Genomic DNA, 15829 nt, shown 5'->3' on the forward strand with positions numbered 1-15829 from the left:
ATATTTTTTTTTAACCCTACGAAGACATATGAACCTACAGTTTCACCGAGAGGGGAGCTAGTCAGATTTTGCTGATCCAACAATTTACACACAAATTCATATATAAAATTTTAAATATCCTCAATTCCCATATTACTGACTTTTCCTAAATGTGCTATCATTGATAATCAAGCTGGTTCCATTTAGCATTTACTAGCTTACACAGAACCAACAACCATAACCCACATAATTACTTAGGGGATTAAAAAAAAAACACAGATACACACAAAACTGTGATATTGGAATGTACAGTATGGTCTGGTTTAAATTAAAAAGATCCCCCAAAGTATGATTGTTTCCAGCTTCTCAGCGGTGAATTAAAAGCTGTTTGGTGTCGTGAGGATTACAGAAGCAATCACATTTATGGGCCTGCTTTGCATACCAACTCTATTAATTTCCATACTCAGGGTGGTTTCACATTCCCACCCATGTTAATATACATGCCATTTGGGATAACCACTTGCAAAAAAGAAAAAAGAAAAGAAAGAAAAGGGAGAGAGAGAGAAAGAGAGAGAGAAAGAGAAGAGAGAGGATGACACAGATAAGAGAAGAGCCAGAAAAATGGTTCTCTTAAACAAAGTTCCCTTTGAAACACAGTGATTCTGATAAATAGAAGACTCAAAAGACAAATGAGGGTTCCTGATGGTCTGACTCAAAAGTCACACTCAGGGATCAAATTAACATGAAATCACATATTGGAATTCACTTCTTGTGCCGATCCCGCACCTTGTCATTGCAGACTCTAATTACTGACATGATTTCATTGGTGTAATTGCATCAAGATGCTCACGGACTTCACCTTGGGTAGCTGCCTTGCTGCTCAGCATTGCGTCTTCATTACCGTGTTCCTTTCAACTCTTAAAATGTGTTCCAGCCTCACAGAATAATCCAATCACGCAGGCTGGTTTTGTTTTGTTTTGTTTTGTTTTTGTTTTGTTTTGTTTTCCTTTCCTTTAAACATACCAGCCAGAGAGCACAGGAATGAAGGAGTATGGTCAGTGTGGAAGGCCAACCTGAGACCGTAAGGGCAAATGCACAATAATCTTCCCTAAAGGGACCTTGGAGCATCTGACCAAATTAAATCACTGTTTTCAAAGCCTTCATCCCTGGATGTTAAAAAATGGTGCTCAAGAGTCTACAATTAAATGGTTATTTGCCTGCCATCAATTTTAAATTCTATTGTGCTAAAACTATGCTCACCACACATTTAGCAATGTACGCCCTACTCTCCTGAAGATAAAACAATGTGATGTTGGCATTAAAAATAGGAAGAGATGATAACCACAGATCTGACAGGAGAATATTTTCATTGGAATTTGGGGGGATTTGAGTTTACTCCACAAAATAGCCAGTAGAGTTTCTGAATCTTTCTTTCTTTTTTTTTTTAAATGATTTTATTTTATTAATTTTTTAAACATGATTTATTGTCAAATTGGCTAATATACAGTGTGTGAAGTGTGTACTTGAGTTTTGGGGTAGATTCCCGTGGTTCATCGCTTACATACAACACTCAGTGCTCATCCCAACAAGTGCCCTCCTCAACGCCCATCACCCATTATCCCCTCTCCCCCAAGCCCCCATCCTCCCTCAATTTGGTCTCTGTATTTAAAAGTCTCTTATGGTTTGCCTCCCTACCTCTGTGAATCTTTCTGAAGAGCCTTAATTAGCCTTCACAATAGGAGTTTTGAATTCCTAGGACTAAAAATTCCCAGAAGCCAACCTGCTCTGACCATCATTTTGACCTAACACTACGCACAAGAAATCCCGATCAAACATCAATCCATGGGAAGACAATGGTTTTGCGCTCAGGGATCTGCCCAAGTGAAATGGATTTCGTTTCCTTACTCACGTTAGAGACTGGTGGTCCCCTTTTCTGGGAGTAGTGGGGAAATGCTCACCGATGGCAAAATACTACAAAGCGATACACAACTACTCTGTTCACCTCTCAGCTAACAAGGCCCTAGGTTAAGAGCTTCCACCCTGGGTCAAGCAGAGACAGAAAACAATCAGAAAACACTTAGCTTAGGGAATATCACATCCTGAGACACATTCTCAGACATTGGTGAGTTTGAACACGAAAATGGGCCAAAAGAATCATCAAGTGACATTGCTTACGGTTTAGAATCGCCTGGTCCTCAATGAACTGAGCCGGCTGATCGATATGGAACAATTTCTGCTGAAATCCAGGCGTGCAGTCCAAATCTTCTGCAGATGTTAGCAGCAGCACCTGAGAAAAAAACCGAAGCCATCAATATTTTAACTGCGGCTTATGTGTTTGCCCTGCTAACTTTTACCAAATCTGTGACTTTTAGAAATGAGCTGAGGTTTTAATTTTATTTCCCAAATGAAGAGGTAAGTTGATATTTCTCCCGTGGCTGCCAACAATTCGTTTTGGCGATGAGATTTGGAAAACACGCAAATGGGAACAGCTGCTGCAGTTTCCATTAAGTTGCCGTTAAAGAAATAACTTTGTCAGATTTTTACACCTGCTAAGACTCTCACCATGGTTTCTATGTGTGAAATTTCGTTACAAAAACAGTCAATTTCATATGATGCCTGAGCTAAAACCAACTTCACTGTCACAGATGCAAAGGAGCAGTGCCATCTATAATGAGGAGGAAAGCACAACTATTCCATTGGAAATTACTTCCCAAAGGAATTCAGGGCCCACTAGACCTTTGCAATCCAATATGGTGGTCTTGAGACACTCACAGCTACTAAGCATGTGAAATGTAGCTGGGCTGAAAATGTCAGTATAAAATACATGTAGGATTTTGAAGACTAACTACCAAAAAATTTAAAAAAAATAATGTAAAATAATTAATAATTTGTATATAGATTACTGTTCAAATAATAATATTTTACAGACCGGACTAAACAGATATGTTGTTAAAGTCAACGTTACCACTTGCTTTGTACTTGTGTAAGTTTGGCTACTAGAAAACCTAAAATTCACAATTGCTTCCAAAAGCTCAGCTTTGTCTTTGCAAACCCTTGGGGTTCTTCATCCCAGAGTCAAAAATTTAGGCTATATGTTTTGGAATATAATAGTAGGTGACACACTCCTGGGCAAGGGGTAATTCAGTAAGGCAAGGAAGAGTCGTAGGTTTAGTAGGCAAAGACTACAAGCCCTGTGAAGATAGGAATTACCTCTTTTTCTCCAACTTTGATACCAAGGACCTACCATATATACTGGCACAGAGAAGATGCTCCATAAAACTTAACATACCATTGCTAACGTTTTTCAGCCTTTAGTACATGGCAAGCATGTCTACGTTTGCTATGCATCATCTCCTTTAATCCCCACAGCAGCCCTATGACGTATTTAGTATTTTAAATGTTTATTTACTTTGAAAGAGAGAGAGAGAGCAGGAGAGGGACACAGAGAGAAAGAGAGAATCCCAAGCAGGCTCTGTGCTGTCCACTCAGAGCCCGATACGGGGCTCAAACTCATGAACCAAGTTGAAATCAAGAGTTGGTCGCTCAACTAACCGAGCCATCCAGGTACCCCATATTTAATTTCTTATAGGAAATTAAATTCTTACATTTTACAAAGGGCCTGATGTTCTCACACGTTGGCCCAAGATCCAAGATTGTAGAGCTGGGACAGGTAGAGCCAGGATCCAAATCCAGGCTTAGGTGTCCTCTGAGATGGATCACGGTCAGAGCTCCTCCCAGACCCCACAGGCTTTCCACACCCTAGGGCAGGACTTTACATTTGGCTGAGCTACTTCTCTGAATCCCATGGAAGGCTGCTTTAACAGCATGGTGCCAGCAGAGAGCGTTCGGAGATTCTCAGTAGCAGCCCTCCACCATACCAGGTGGGAACTGGTGCACAAATACCTCAGCTCTCTCCCCCTCTGGAGCCATACCTGGGAGGCAAGTGTTCTGTCTCCCCATTTCCACTTGGAATTCAACTCCAGTTGTCCACAGTGGCATCTAGCTTGATAACTCATCTTCCATTCACTGCCTTTTCTTCCCTGGCTCATTTCCTCAACTCCTGTTGGTATTTCTCCGACACCACTCTCCAAACAAAGAAAGCTACTTGCACTCCAATCCTTGACTTAGTGTCTGCTTCTTGGGAAACCAAACTTTGATATTAGGATACAAACTCTTAACCACTGTACACAGCTGCTGAAGAAAACTCATTATCGTCCCCACCAGCAAACTCAAAGGGTTGTACACAAGGTTGGAAGCTGTGGAACCCGGGCTTCTCTGTAAATAACAGCCCACTGAAATGCACTGAACCCCAAGGAATAAGACAAAGAATCAATCTTCGGAGGTTCATGGTGTGGTCAGATTGAGGAACATCAGAGAAATTGAAATGGGGGAATCATCACCCTGACCGACATCATCTCTCTAAAATCAAAGGGGTTAGGGTATTATTATAGCTCTGTACCTGAGCAGTTCTGCTTGTGAAACTTCCCCTTGCCTGCAGAGCAGGCTCTGGTTAGATTGCTTCCGAGGCAGTCATAATGCTAACACCCCAAGGGGCACACACACAGAATGCAGATTCAGGACTCAGAATAATTTGCTGGCGATTTTGCAAGCAGAAAATCTTTAACTGGCCAACAGCTAATTCAGTTAAATAGCAAATGGTCAAAGGTGGCCTCCAGACATCCTGAGCCTACAATTATACCTTAACCTTCTAATCAGCTAATTCTGCCCTCAACCCCAGACCGGTAAACCAGTCACCTCGTAGGAACTAAGGAGATACCAATTCTCTCGGGATCCCGAGGATAAGAATCCAGAACTGATTGAGAGGATGGAAGAGCTGAGCCCCTGTTCTTGTCTCTCTGTAGCTCCTTCTCCTTCCTGATTTCTTGGTGGGCTCTATTCAGGATTCTTCTGGAGTCAGGAAGGAAAAATAAACCTTTCCCAACGGCTAACCCTCAGGGTGGGTGGGAGGAGTCAAAAGACTCCCAGAGGTTCAGCTTGGTTTTATAAATTCTTAGGTGCCTCCACCCACTAAAATTCAGGTTAAATGCTTTTAATGGAAAAACAGGCAGCAGTCTCCTGGGCAAGGTGTGACTTAGGAAGTAAGAGAGAGCCCCTCCTCTCTGCATTCAGTTCATTCACTTAGTCCCCCAAATTTATTATTCTCCTGGGGATTCAGCAAGCACTCTGTTAGGTGCTGTTCTGGAGCCTGTATAGAAGCATAATAATGCAGTAATTAAAAGCAAAAACTCCCGAGTCTTTTCCTTGGTTCAAATCTTGGCTCTTTCCTTTACTGACTGACAGTAACAGAAATATGGGGAAATGAGATGTGAACTGAGAGGAGCTATACGGACTCAATGGATGGTGCATCTAAAGCAACTAGAATAGTGTTGCACAGGATAGTGGTCAGCAAATGTTAGCTGTTAATGTGGAGCAGAAAAGGTGCCAGGCATTAGCAAATCATAATTTAATTAATTAACTAGAATTTAAATTGAAGGGAAATTACAGGTCTCTCTGGGAGCATGTCAAAGCCAGGGACAGGGAGTCTGATTTCATCTAGAGGGATTAGAGAAAGCAAATCCACAGAAGAGACATCTCTCTGCTTTGATCTCAAAGATGGGTCAGAATTAGCTAGATAAGTGGAGGGGAATATAAACTTGTCCTTTTAAGCCACACGCTCTGTGCTTTCACATGAATTCCTTTGTGTGTGTCTGGGTTTCATGTAACACATCTCTGCAATGACAAAACTCCATTTAAAAAAAAATCCAGACTAATTTGGGGGCTCTTCCCCAACACTGACTTCCACCTGGGCAGTAGCGGTAGTTTCAACTTATTGCCATTGCCCCTTGACTTTTTAGCAGAATTTAAGCATATCTGTGCATGACTTTGTCACAGACACCCACCCTTCAATCTCAATCATACTGAGTTTGGTGGAAGAATGTGAAGAAGCATCCCTCTTTGGTTTAAAAGTATTTGGACATTACTCCACAACTAAGCAAGCCTCTTCTTCAACATTATCAGATGTCACTCCTATAAATATATGACCTAGAGGGGCGCCTGGATGGCTCAGTCAGTTGAGTGTCTGACTTTGGCTCAGGTCACGATCTCACTGCTTGTGAGTTCGAGCCCCGCGTCGGGCTCTGTGCTGACAGCTCAGAGCCTGGAGCCTGCTTCAGATTCTGTGTCTCCCTCTCTCTGCTGCCCACCCCCACCCTCTCTCTCTCTCTCAAAAATAAATAAACATTTAAAAAAATAAAAAAATATATACGACCTAGATACACTTTCCCCCAAATCCTCTTTAACGTTTCCAGAATATAAGCTATGAACAACATTCTGAACTTATCTTTAATGCCTTGGGAATTTTGGTCTTCCTATATGGTTCTTTTGTTCATTTATGCATTACCTTGCACTTCATGAACAAAAGGCAACCAATACACCTTTGAAAGCTCAGCAGTGATTGACTTTTGTGATCACCAAAGGATTTCTATCATTCGAAAATTACAATCAGTCCGCTTATGAAAGCAGATTCATGTTCAGACAAACTACAGGCACAGGACACAGCCACACTGGTTCTGTATGAATTCCCAGTTTATCTGCTGCCATTTACCAGCTGTAACCTTGGGCAAGCAACCTTCCGGGTCTCAGTTTCCTCAGACGGAAATGGGAACAATAATAGTATCTTAAGGTTATTATCAGGAGGAAGTGAGTTACTTGTTGTAAGGAGCCTTATGTAGTTCCAGGCACACAGTAGTTGCTCAAGAAATGTTTGCTATCATTATCATTGTTTCTATATATTACGTTTAAACCAATATACATGTTTCACTGGTATTCTATTGCCCAGGGTAGACATTCACAGATGTCATCAAAAGATTACTTTAGTTGTTACTGTAAAACTGTTCAGTGTACAGACTGTGCTCAGAAATATTTCAAGGGAAACAGCAGGGGCCTGAGTCAGGTAGAGATGGGAAGGGAGTTGCATCTTGGGGTCAGGTGCACAATGAAAAACATCAGTGCCTGTTGCGAGCTGAGTTGTGCTGCTTTTGCAGAACACCAAGCATTCTTTAAAACGGTAGCCCAGAGCTCTGTCCTCTGTGTAAGAGCCCCTGCCCTAGACGAACATGCCAACAGCAAAGCCTTACATCACACTCTTCATACCTGCTTCTTTTTTTTTTAGGGTCCATTTCTTTGCTGCTGTTTAGAGCTTTCTTTTTGAAAAAAGAAAGGGTTTATGTTTATCCTGACAGGTAGTGATTCAAGAACATAGCCAACTTTGGAATTTGCTTCCAGAAAAAAAAAAAAAATTTTTTTTTCTGTCCCAGACTGCAGGTTGCCAACTGGCAGCATATGGGATGGATGTGGCCAGCAGATTTGGTTAGTTTAGCCATAGCAGTCTGTCATAAAAGTTAAATTATCATATTATAAAGAGCGCACCTCTCTTGGCTGTCCTTGTCTGCATCATCCCCCATATTACTTCTTCTGCTTGCTTGACTCCGTTACACACATATCTGCCCCGCTGCCCCTGCCCTGTCCCCGACATTTGAATTTGCAACCCCTACTTTAGACTTTGGAAAGAGGCTTTTTAAGCAAAGAACACTCCTTGTTACAAGGCTTTAGCTACTTGTCATAATGGTATCCATAACTGTGTGCTCCTGGCTCTGTTGTAGTGATTTTGGCCATGTGACTAAACTCTGGTCAACATAAAGGGAGTAAAAGGATTTTCCCCACTTCTTGGCCTGGCCCCTGAAATGCCCTCTCTTCCCCATCTATGAAAACAGAAAGGAAGGACTTCCAAGATGGTGGAGTCATCCAATAGAAAGAGCCCAGAAATCGGTCCCTGCTTAGAAGACAAGGACTGAGGAGAGAGGTACCCAACAAGGAAACCCCACATGCATTGTGGAGACCCTGAGATCTGGGGGTGTTTGCGTGAGTCAGCAGCTCACCTGCCCCACTCTATGCTAAACATGGAAGGGACAAGGACAGAGGGGCTTCTACACCATGGCATCACAGATACATCACCAGAGGCCAGAGAGAAATATCAGGACTGAAGAAAGCTTAACACAACTGTATTCGAAGCAGCCATAAATAAAAAAAAAAAAAGAGAAGCTTCCTGCCACAAATAATTATCTCAGCAGGCAGTGAACAATCTCAGATCTCATCCTCTCTTAAGCCAGCTCCAAAATGGTATTTTCCAAGCGAACTCACTAGTGTCTCCTGGCCCCTGGTTGTTTTCCTCTCACTGACTCACTGCTTTTTGCTATTAGCGTGGATGGACAGTTACTTTATCCTTGCTACAAAACACCTCTGGTTTACTCTTGTCAAAGTCTGTCTATTGGACTCAGTTTGGAGGGGCTGAGATTGACGGGGAAGAAAGGCTACTGGCTCTGACTTGCAGGATATAAAAATGTTACAGCAATGAATTTTGATGGACTCTTTATCCTGCCAGAGTCCCCAGAGGGTTTATAAAGGCACTCTACCTACAGGGAAAGCATGGAGAAAAGAGGTATTTCAAAGACATGCGTGGGCACACCCATGCCCACACACACATGTGCACACACACGTGTGGGCACATGTCAATATCCTCACTGACAAGTAAGCTCATGTCACCCACACTAGCTCTAAATCTGACCTCCTTACAATCTTCCTGGTGTTTCATGGCCACACAACACAGAACACCTGCCACCATCTTGGCCATAATGTAACAGACTCTTAGAAATGATTCTGTGAGTCTCGGGAAGATAAAGAGACAGAATACTACCAGTTTGGTGAGTCCTTCATGCACAAGTTGAGTTGTTGAGTGTTGTTGCCTTCACACACAATTTGAGACCAACATCTAGATTTTATTTCCAACTGAATGCTACTCAGTACCTTTTCCTCAAATTGTTAAAAGGGAAGGTACAGAATTATCGTCCCCCAAAGATGTCCTCAGCTGAATCCCCAGAATCCGTGAATATGTAAGATTAAATGGCAATGGGGAATTAAGGTCAGCTGACTTTCCAGTAGGAAGTAGAGTGATTATCCTGGATTATCTACATGTAATCACAAGACTCCTTGAAAATGGAAGACTCAGCTGAAGAGTTCGAGAAAGAGATGTGGCAGTGAAAGCCAGGTCTCAGTGATGTGCTGTGACAAAGACTGAGTCTGCCAGTGTCAGCTGTGGAGGTGGAGGAAGAGACCACGAGCTAAGGAGGGCAACAGGCCTCTAGAAGCTGGAAAAGGCAGAAACACAGATTTCCCCCTTAACCTCCAGAAGAAACTCAGCCCTGCTGACAACTTGATTTTAGCCCAGTGAGACCCATTTTGGACTGGTAACTTTCAAAACTATATGACAATCCATGTGTGCTGTTTTGGTTAATTTAATTTTTTTTAATTTAGTTAATTTTAGTTAATGCTAAGCATGTGGTAATTTGTTGCAGCACCCAGAGGAAACTCATACAGTCTACCATAGTGTTGGCCCCAAAGTAGAGGCTCAGAAAACATTGGTTCCCTTTACTTGATTTTTCAAGATGTAAAGATAATCTGGGCAAACCAACAGAGAGGGAAGCATAGAGGAAGGAGGGAAGGAGGAGGAGTGGAGGGAAAGTGAGAAAGAGAAGAAAGGAAGGAAGATGAAAAAAGGCTCATGACCTTGGAACCTTGGGCAAGACTGTCAGAAGGTCATGAGGTGGAAACTGCTGTCTGAGTGCTCCATTCCTGAGCACAAACAGGCACAGCCTCTTTTCTTTTGTCTTGGCAATTGTCCTTTCAAGTGGTGGGGCATTGAGATCTGCTGTTATGACAGAGTAGTTGGGATCTTTTTTTTTTTTTTTTCATTAATTCCCTTATTCAAAGTTTAAAATTTCTATTATCTGCCAGACCCTGGGATAGGTGCTGGAGATGGAAAAATGAACAAAGCACTTGACAAACTTATTACCTAGAAGGAAAGGCAGACCCATGGACAAATAATACAATATAGTATTTTCTATATGTTGTGAATTAGGAAGTGGTTCAAAAAAAAAGAATCTTGAGCTAGATTACCTGGGTTCAAACCCCAGTTTTACCACTTAGTTGCTGTGCAATCCTAGGCAAGTTACTTAACCTCTCTGTGCCTTAGTTTTCTCATTTGTACAGTTCATCCAGTTACAATATCTACCATCATTGCTTTGTGAGGGTCAATGAATTGATGTAAATCAAAACGGTAAGGACAGGATAGGATAGGTTCATAAGAGGTGCTACATGCTACTGTTATTATTTTTATTAGGATAGAGGATTATGTAAAAAGTATTATATAAATATAGACAAAGGAACAACACCCTCATGTAATGAGAATAGGAACCGGGATGATGACACAGATAAGGCCATATTGGAAACATGATTGCCATTTTTCAAGTAGCAATGTATACTAAAGAATGTTCCATGCAGAGTTTGGTAAATGCAAACACCAAGACATGCCAGTTGAAGAAAGAAGAAGCAATTTGGCAGGGATAACAAGTTTTGGGATGTTTTCAAGATTATTTGAAAGTGTTTTTGTCTTACAGGAGGATTGAGTTGACCGGGCATGTCCTCCTGTAGTCTGGCTAAAACAGAACCAAAAATAATTCACTCAATGAAATTATAGTTTTTGTGTAAATGGAATTAACTCTTTACTACTAAGATTCCAGGATTAATCAACTAGACTCGACTGGTAAATTTTAAAGGAGAAATTGTTTTGTAAGAATTTCAGTGAATGCAATTAGGAAGGCTTGGTTTGCTGGCCCTTCATAGAAACTAGAGGCTGTACCTGCCCTAGAGTTGGTGCTATTTACATCTTCTATGAAATTTTAGTAATTTAAATTTAAGTAATTTAAATTAGTAATTTTACCTAGTAGTAACTAAAATTAGTAAATTTAGCAATTTAAATTAGGGTTTCAAATGCCAGATAAGACCTACCTCCCTTAAGACAAATAAAGAAGGAAGTCCCTATATGAGATACTCATGGGTGAGACTTAGCAGCCCCAGGAAGTTTGACTGAGCAAATATTAAGTACCAGTTGTTTGCCAGGCGTGAAAGACCTGTCCAGTCTGTATATAAAACCCTAAACCCATGGAGACACCAGGTAGGAAACTTACTAGACGAATAGATCTTGGGGTGAGGATTCAGTCTAATTGAAGACAACACCTGAGTCCAACACCTCGGCCAGCGTGCCATCTCAGCTACTGCTACAGTGGACAGTCCCCTAAGAGCTCAGGCTTACCCTGCAGAGTGCCCCAGCCTTTTCATATTCCAGGGTGGGGCTTGCTCCTATACTGCAGGAACCTGGTTAATGTGAGGTCAAGCAGAGCTGAGAAATGTTGAGGAGCTGATGCTCCAGGGACAGCCCTCAAGGCGCCCTCAATGCTGCGAAATGGCAGCTGGTTAAATGCCCTAATTGCCCTCCTCTGGATGGATGCCTCTGAAGGACATCCCATGTGTCATTCAGAGGTCCTGGTGGTTTGAACCCTGGCTGCCCGCGGCAGTGACTTCAATGATACTTCATTACAATGGCTCTCTCCCTCCTCCCCTACCTCATCTCTTGCCCCTCACTCTTGCTTCCTGGGTCACCTCTCAAAGTAAAAAAAAAAAAAAAAAAAAAAAATTGTACCTAGTTCTTTGTCCCCAGCTCTGACTCAGGGGAACTCAAAATAAGACATGCCTCATGTATTAGTTTTATATTGGTGCTATATCAAATAACCTCAACCTTGGTGGTTTGAAAAATATTTTATTATATTACAGATCTGGGTACCAGAAGTCTAAAATGGGTCAATAGGGCTGTGTTCCTTCAGCAAGCTTCAAGGGACAACCGGTTTCCTTTTGCTTTCCAGCTTTCATTGGCCAACTACATCCTTTCACTCATGATATCCCTCCTCCATCTTCAAAGCCAGCAGGATAGCATTCTTGTCTATCTCTGACTATCTCCTTCCACCATCATATGGTCTTCTGTTTCTAATGGATGCCTCCTGCTTCCTTTTTATAAGGATCATTGTGATTATGTCAGGTCCACCTGGGTTATCCAGGTAATAGTCATGTGTTATGGAAATAAGGATGTGGACATGTTCAGGGAACCATTACTAAGCCTACTATAACCCATGATAACTTCTATAAGGGACGGGGAAAGTTCTAGAAATACAATTTGAGTCCAAAATGTCTAAGAGGTATAGAAACAATATAAGTGTCCATAAGTGGAAGAATGCATAAAGAATATATGATACATATTATATATATACCATATATAATATGTTCCATGTATCATATCATATATTACATATTATGGAATATTCATATATATACATACATACATATACACATACATATATATATACACACATACATATATATATATATATATTCTATATAGAAATAGAATATTATTTGGCCATGAGAGAGAAGGAAATACTGACACTTGTGACAACAACATGGATGAACCATGAGGGCATTATGCTAAAAGGAATAAGCCAGACAGAGAAAGACAAATACTACATAATATCACATATGTGGAAAAAAAAATCAAACCCATAGAAACAGAGAGTAGGAAGGTGGCTTCCAGGGGCTGGGAGTTAGGGGAGACACGGATAGGTTGGTAAGAGGATACAAATCTTCAGGAGTAAGATGAATACATTCTAAAGATGTGATGGAGAGCATAAAGACTATGACTGGCAGTCTGTTTTATGGTTGATGTTTGCTGGGAGAATGGAAATCAGATGTTCTCCCCCCAAAAAAAAGAAAAAGCCTTAATAAAAGAAGGGACAGATATGTGAGTGAGGTGATGGAGGTGGTAATTAACTAAATAACTCGATGCAGGGAATCCTCTCACAAGGTATATGTGTGCCGGGTCACCATGATGTACACTTTAAATATATTAAAATTTTGTTTGCCAATTATACATCACCAAAGCCGAAATATAAAAACAAAAATACACAAGAAAACCTCCCAAAATGTCCAAGAGGAAGTCATCCCATAACCGCTCACACTCCTGACAACATTTACCTATAAAATCAGGAAAACATAAAGGAAGATCCCACTGATGGTCAACAGTCACACATCCAGGCCTGATGTTGTGTCAATTCAACAACTAGACTACGACCTTTTCTTGCTTAGAAATAATTATCAGATCCTGCCTGGCCTCACTGTGAAGTGGAACATTTTATTCTAACTGTGCGACTCTCAACACTTTCTTCTCTGCCAGACATTAGACAAGATGTCAGATTTGTCATCACACCGGAAGGTTTTCATTAATTATCTTTCAGAGGCAAAGTCCTTTTTGTAATTTATTTTTTCACACCAGGAAAAATTCTTCTATTGAACTAAATGTCTATCTTGTTAAATTGTTTTTTCTGCTAAAGGTTCTCACTTTGAAAAGTTCCAGAAGAAAAGAAATAAACCCAGCAAAAGTTGGTGTTGGAGTCAAGGAACAGATTGTGTTAAGCAGAAAGCCACATACGCTCTCTTGGGATATAATGTAATATGCATCTTTTCTTTAAAATTTAACTGCCTAGGGGCACCTGGGTAGCTCAGTTGGTTGAGCGTCCAACCCTTGATTTCAGCTCAGGTCATAATCTCATGGTTCGTGGGATTGAGTCCCACTTCAGGCTCTGTGCTGACCGTGTGGAGCCTGCTTGGGATTCTCTCTCTCTCTCTCTCTCTCTCTCCCTCTCTCTTCCTGCCCCTCCCCTGCTCACACTCTCTCTCTAAATAAATAAAAAATACAAATAAAATAAAATCTAACTGCCTAATGTTCAAATAAAAATTTCTCCAAATGAATCAGAAGGAATGACTCCTCCATTTGCCAATTAATCATATTCTTAAGGATTCATTCATTGATGTAAGTGACCTTTATTGAGTGCCTACTACCTGTTCGTGCCAAGATCACTACAAAATTTAGTAAGACAACGCTCCCACCCTTTAGGAAGACAAAGCATAACAGGAAACACTGGTGTGTAAATACATATTTTAAAGGCCCAATTAAAAGTATAGGAAAGAAATAAGGAATCTAGTAGAAATAATAAAAAGGAGAACACAGTTGGCTCAATGTTAAGGGAATGGCAGTAAGGTTACTAGAGAAACCACTGTTGTAGACACATTAGTTTAGTTGATTTTGCTTGTGTGCCCTTACATTTTAAACAAAAGAAGATGGGGGTGCGTGGGTAGCTCAGTCGGTAAAGCATCCAACTTTGGCTCAGGTCATGATCTCATGATTGGTAAGTTTGAGCCCATGTTGAACTCTCTCACTCTCAGTGCAGAGGCAGCTTTGGATCCTATGTTTCCCCCTCTCTCTGCCCATCCCCTTATGTGTGGTTGCTCTCTCACGCTCTCTCTCTCTCTCTCTCTCTCTCTCTCTCTCTTAAAAATAAATATTTATAAATAAACAAACAAGAAACAAAGGAACAAATGATGATGCACAGTGGGAAGGAGTATGAATGATGGTGATCCATGAACTTCCTCTTCTGTGCTGTGACTAGTGATTACTCAGAATGCCTCTGATGTCTCAGGACTGAGTCTGTCAGCACAGAGCCCTACGTGGGGCTCGAACTCACTGACCGTGAGATCATGACCTGAGCTGAAGTCGGATGCTTAACCAAGCCCCACAACTTTATTTTTAAAAGGCAAGAATTCCTGAGTAGATAGAAACTAGAAAACAACGTAAAATGCAGCTTTCTTCTGCTTCATAGTTCTAGAGTAGTAAGCAAGACAGTAATATGATGTCTAAATGGAACACAAGGTGGCCTCAGGTTACAAGGAAGAAATAGAGGGAGGCCATCCAGGATGAGGAATACCCAAGGGAATCCTGGTAAGTGTTTAACAACCAGCTCTCCAATAAAGAAATGCCTTGGTTTGTAACATTTTCTGATTTCCATGGTGCAAATATTCCCATCATGGTCAATTTTGAGTGACCAATGTGGTCACTGCATACAGAATTGGGGAAGAGATGTGCACACAATTAGCTCCCATGAGCTGAGCAGTTCCAGCACTGCATTGGCTATGCCAGGTCCTAATTCTGGGTTGTGTGAGCTAAGAACTTGCCTGGATTTTTGCAGGGACTTTATGAACAGGAACCACCATGACACCAAGGAAACCATCCTTCTTTCCCATGGTGACACTGTGTAATCAAGGATGGTGTTATAATACCTAGGAGTTAAAACAGCCTGGAAAATCCTTACTAACGGAGCAAAATGGCCCACCATAATCCGTTGTTTTTTTGTTTTTTTTGTTTTTTTTAGTAAGAGAAAAATGCAATGAATCCTTGATTCAGGACCACGTGTTATTTAAATATTGCTTTTGATGTTTTATCCAGAATCCTAGCTCGAATGATCAGAGATAATCCTGCCTTCTGACATAATTAGGGAGCTGCTGCTTTGCTAAGCTGGAGGGTAATCAATTTGACCTTGAAAGTTTGTCTATGGTACTGCTAATGTTCAGAACACAGATGTGGCAGTCAGGCGAGAGTCTCCCTCGATAGTCAAACAACGGCTGTAGACTTTGCTCCAAGGACAAACAGGCTCTAACAGAGAGGGTGCAGACTCTGATGGCCAGCAGGTCCCATAAGGCCACTGTACCTGTGAGATGGCCTTTAGAATGTGGATTAATTGCTAACATTTAAATATCAAGGATTTTCACTAAGTACTTGGGCTTGAAACAGTGCTGGGACTGAAGTCAAGCGTTCTCCTGACGGGCAGAACCTCACCCTTAGATGACCACAGTCTAGGCGCCCCCTGGTGGTCCCCCAGAGGCATGTACCATTTGCCTTTTATTACCTCAGTTGTGCTCTTGGTGTCCTAAATTAAACTTGTAAGTGATTTTTGGTGTGCCCTCATGTTTTTTGGACGTATTTTTTCCTTACCAAGGCCTCTTCATTCATTTCACA

At 41.3% G+C, this 15829-nt stretch overlaps 1 protein-coding gene across 1 annotated transcript in view; it reads right to left on the bottom strand.

Annotated features, from left to right (window-relative positions):
- Window positions 1–15829, bottom strand: part of CDH13 (cadherin 13) — a 1031871-nt gene that overhangs the window by 806140 nt on the left and 209902 nt on the right. Inside the window, exon 2 of the mRNA XM_030298915.2 lies at window positions 2155–2266. Coding sequence (XP_030154775.1) covers window positions 2155–2266 — 112 coding nt within the window. The remainder of the gene's footprint in view (window positions 1–2154; window positions 2267–15829) is intronic.

Source organism: Lynx canadensis, chromosome E2 (genome assembly GCF_007474595.2).
Source record: "Lynx canadensis isolate LIC74 chromosome E2, mLynCan4.pri.v2, whole genome shotgun sequence".
NCBI lineage: Eukaryota > Metazoa > Chordata > Mammalia > Carnivora > Felidae > Lynx > Lynx canadensis.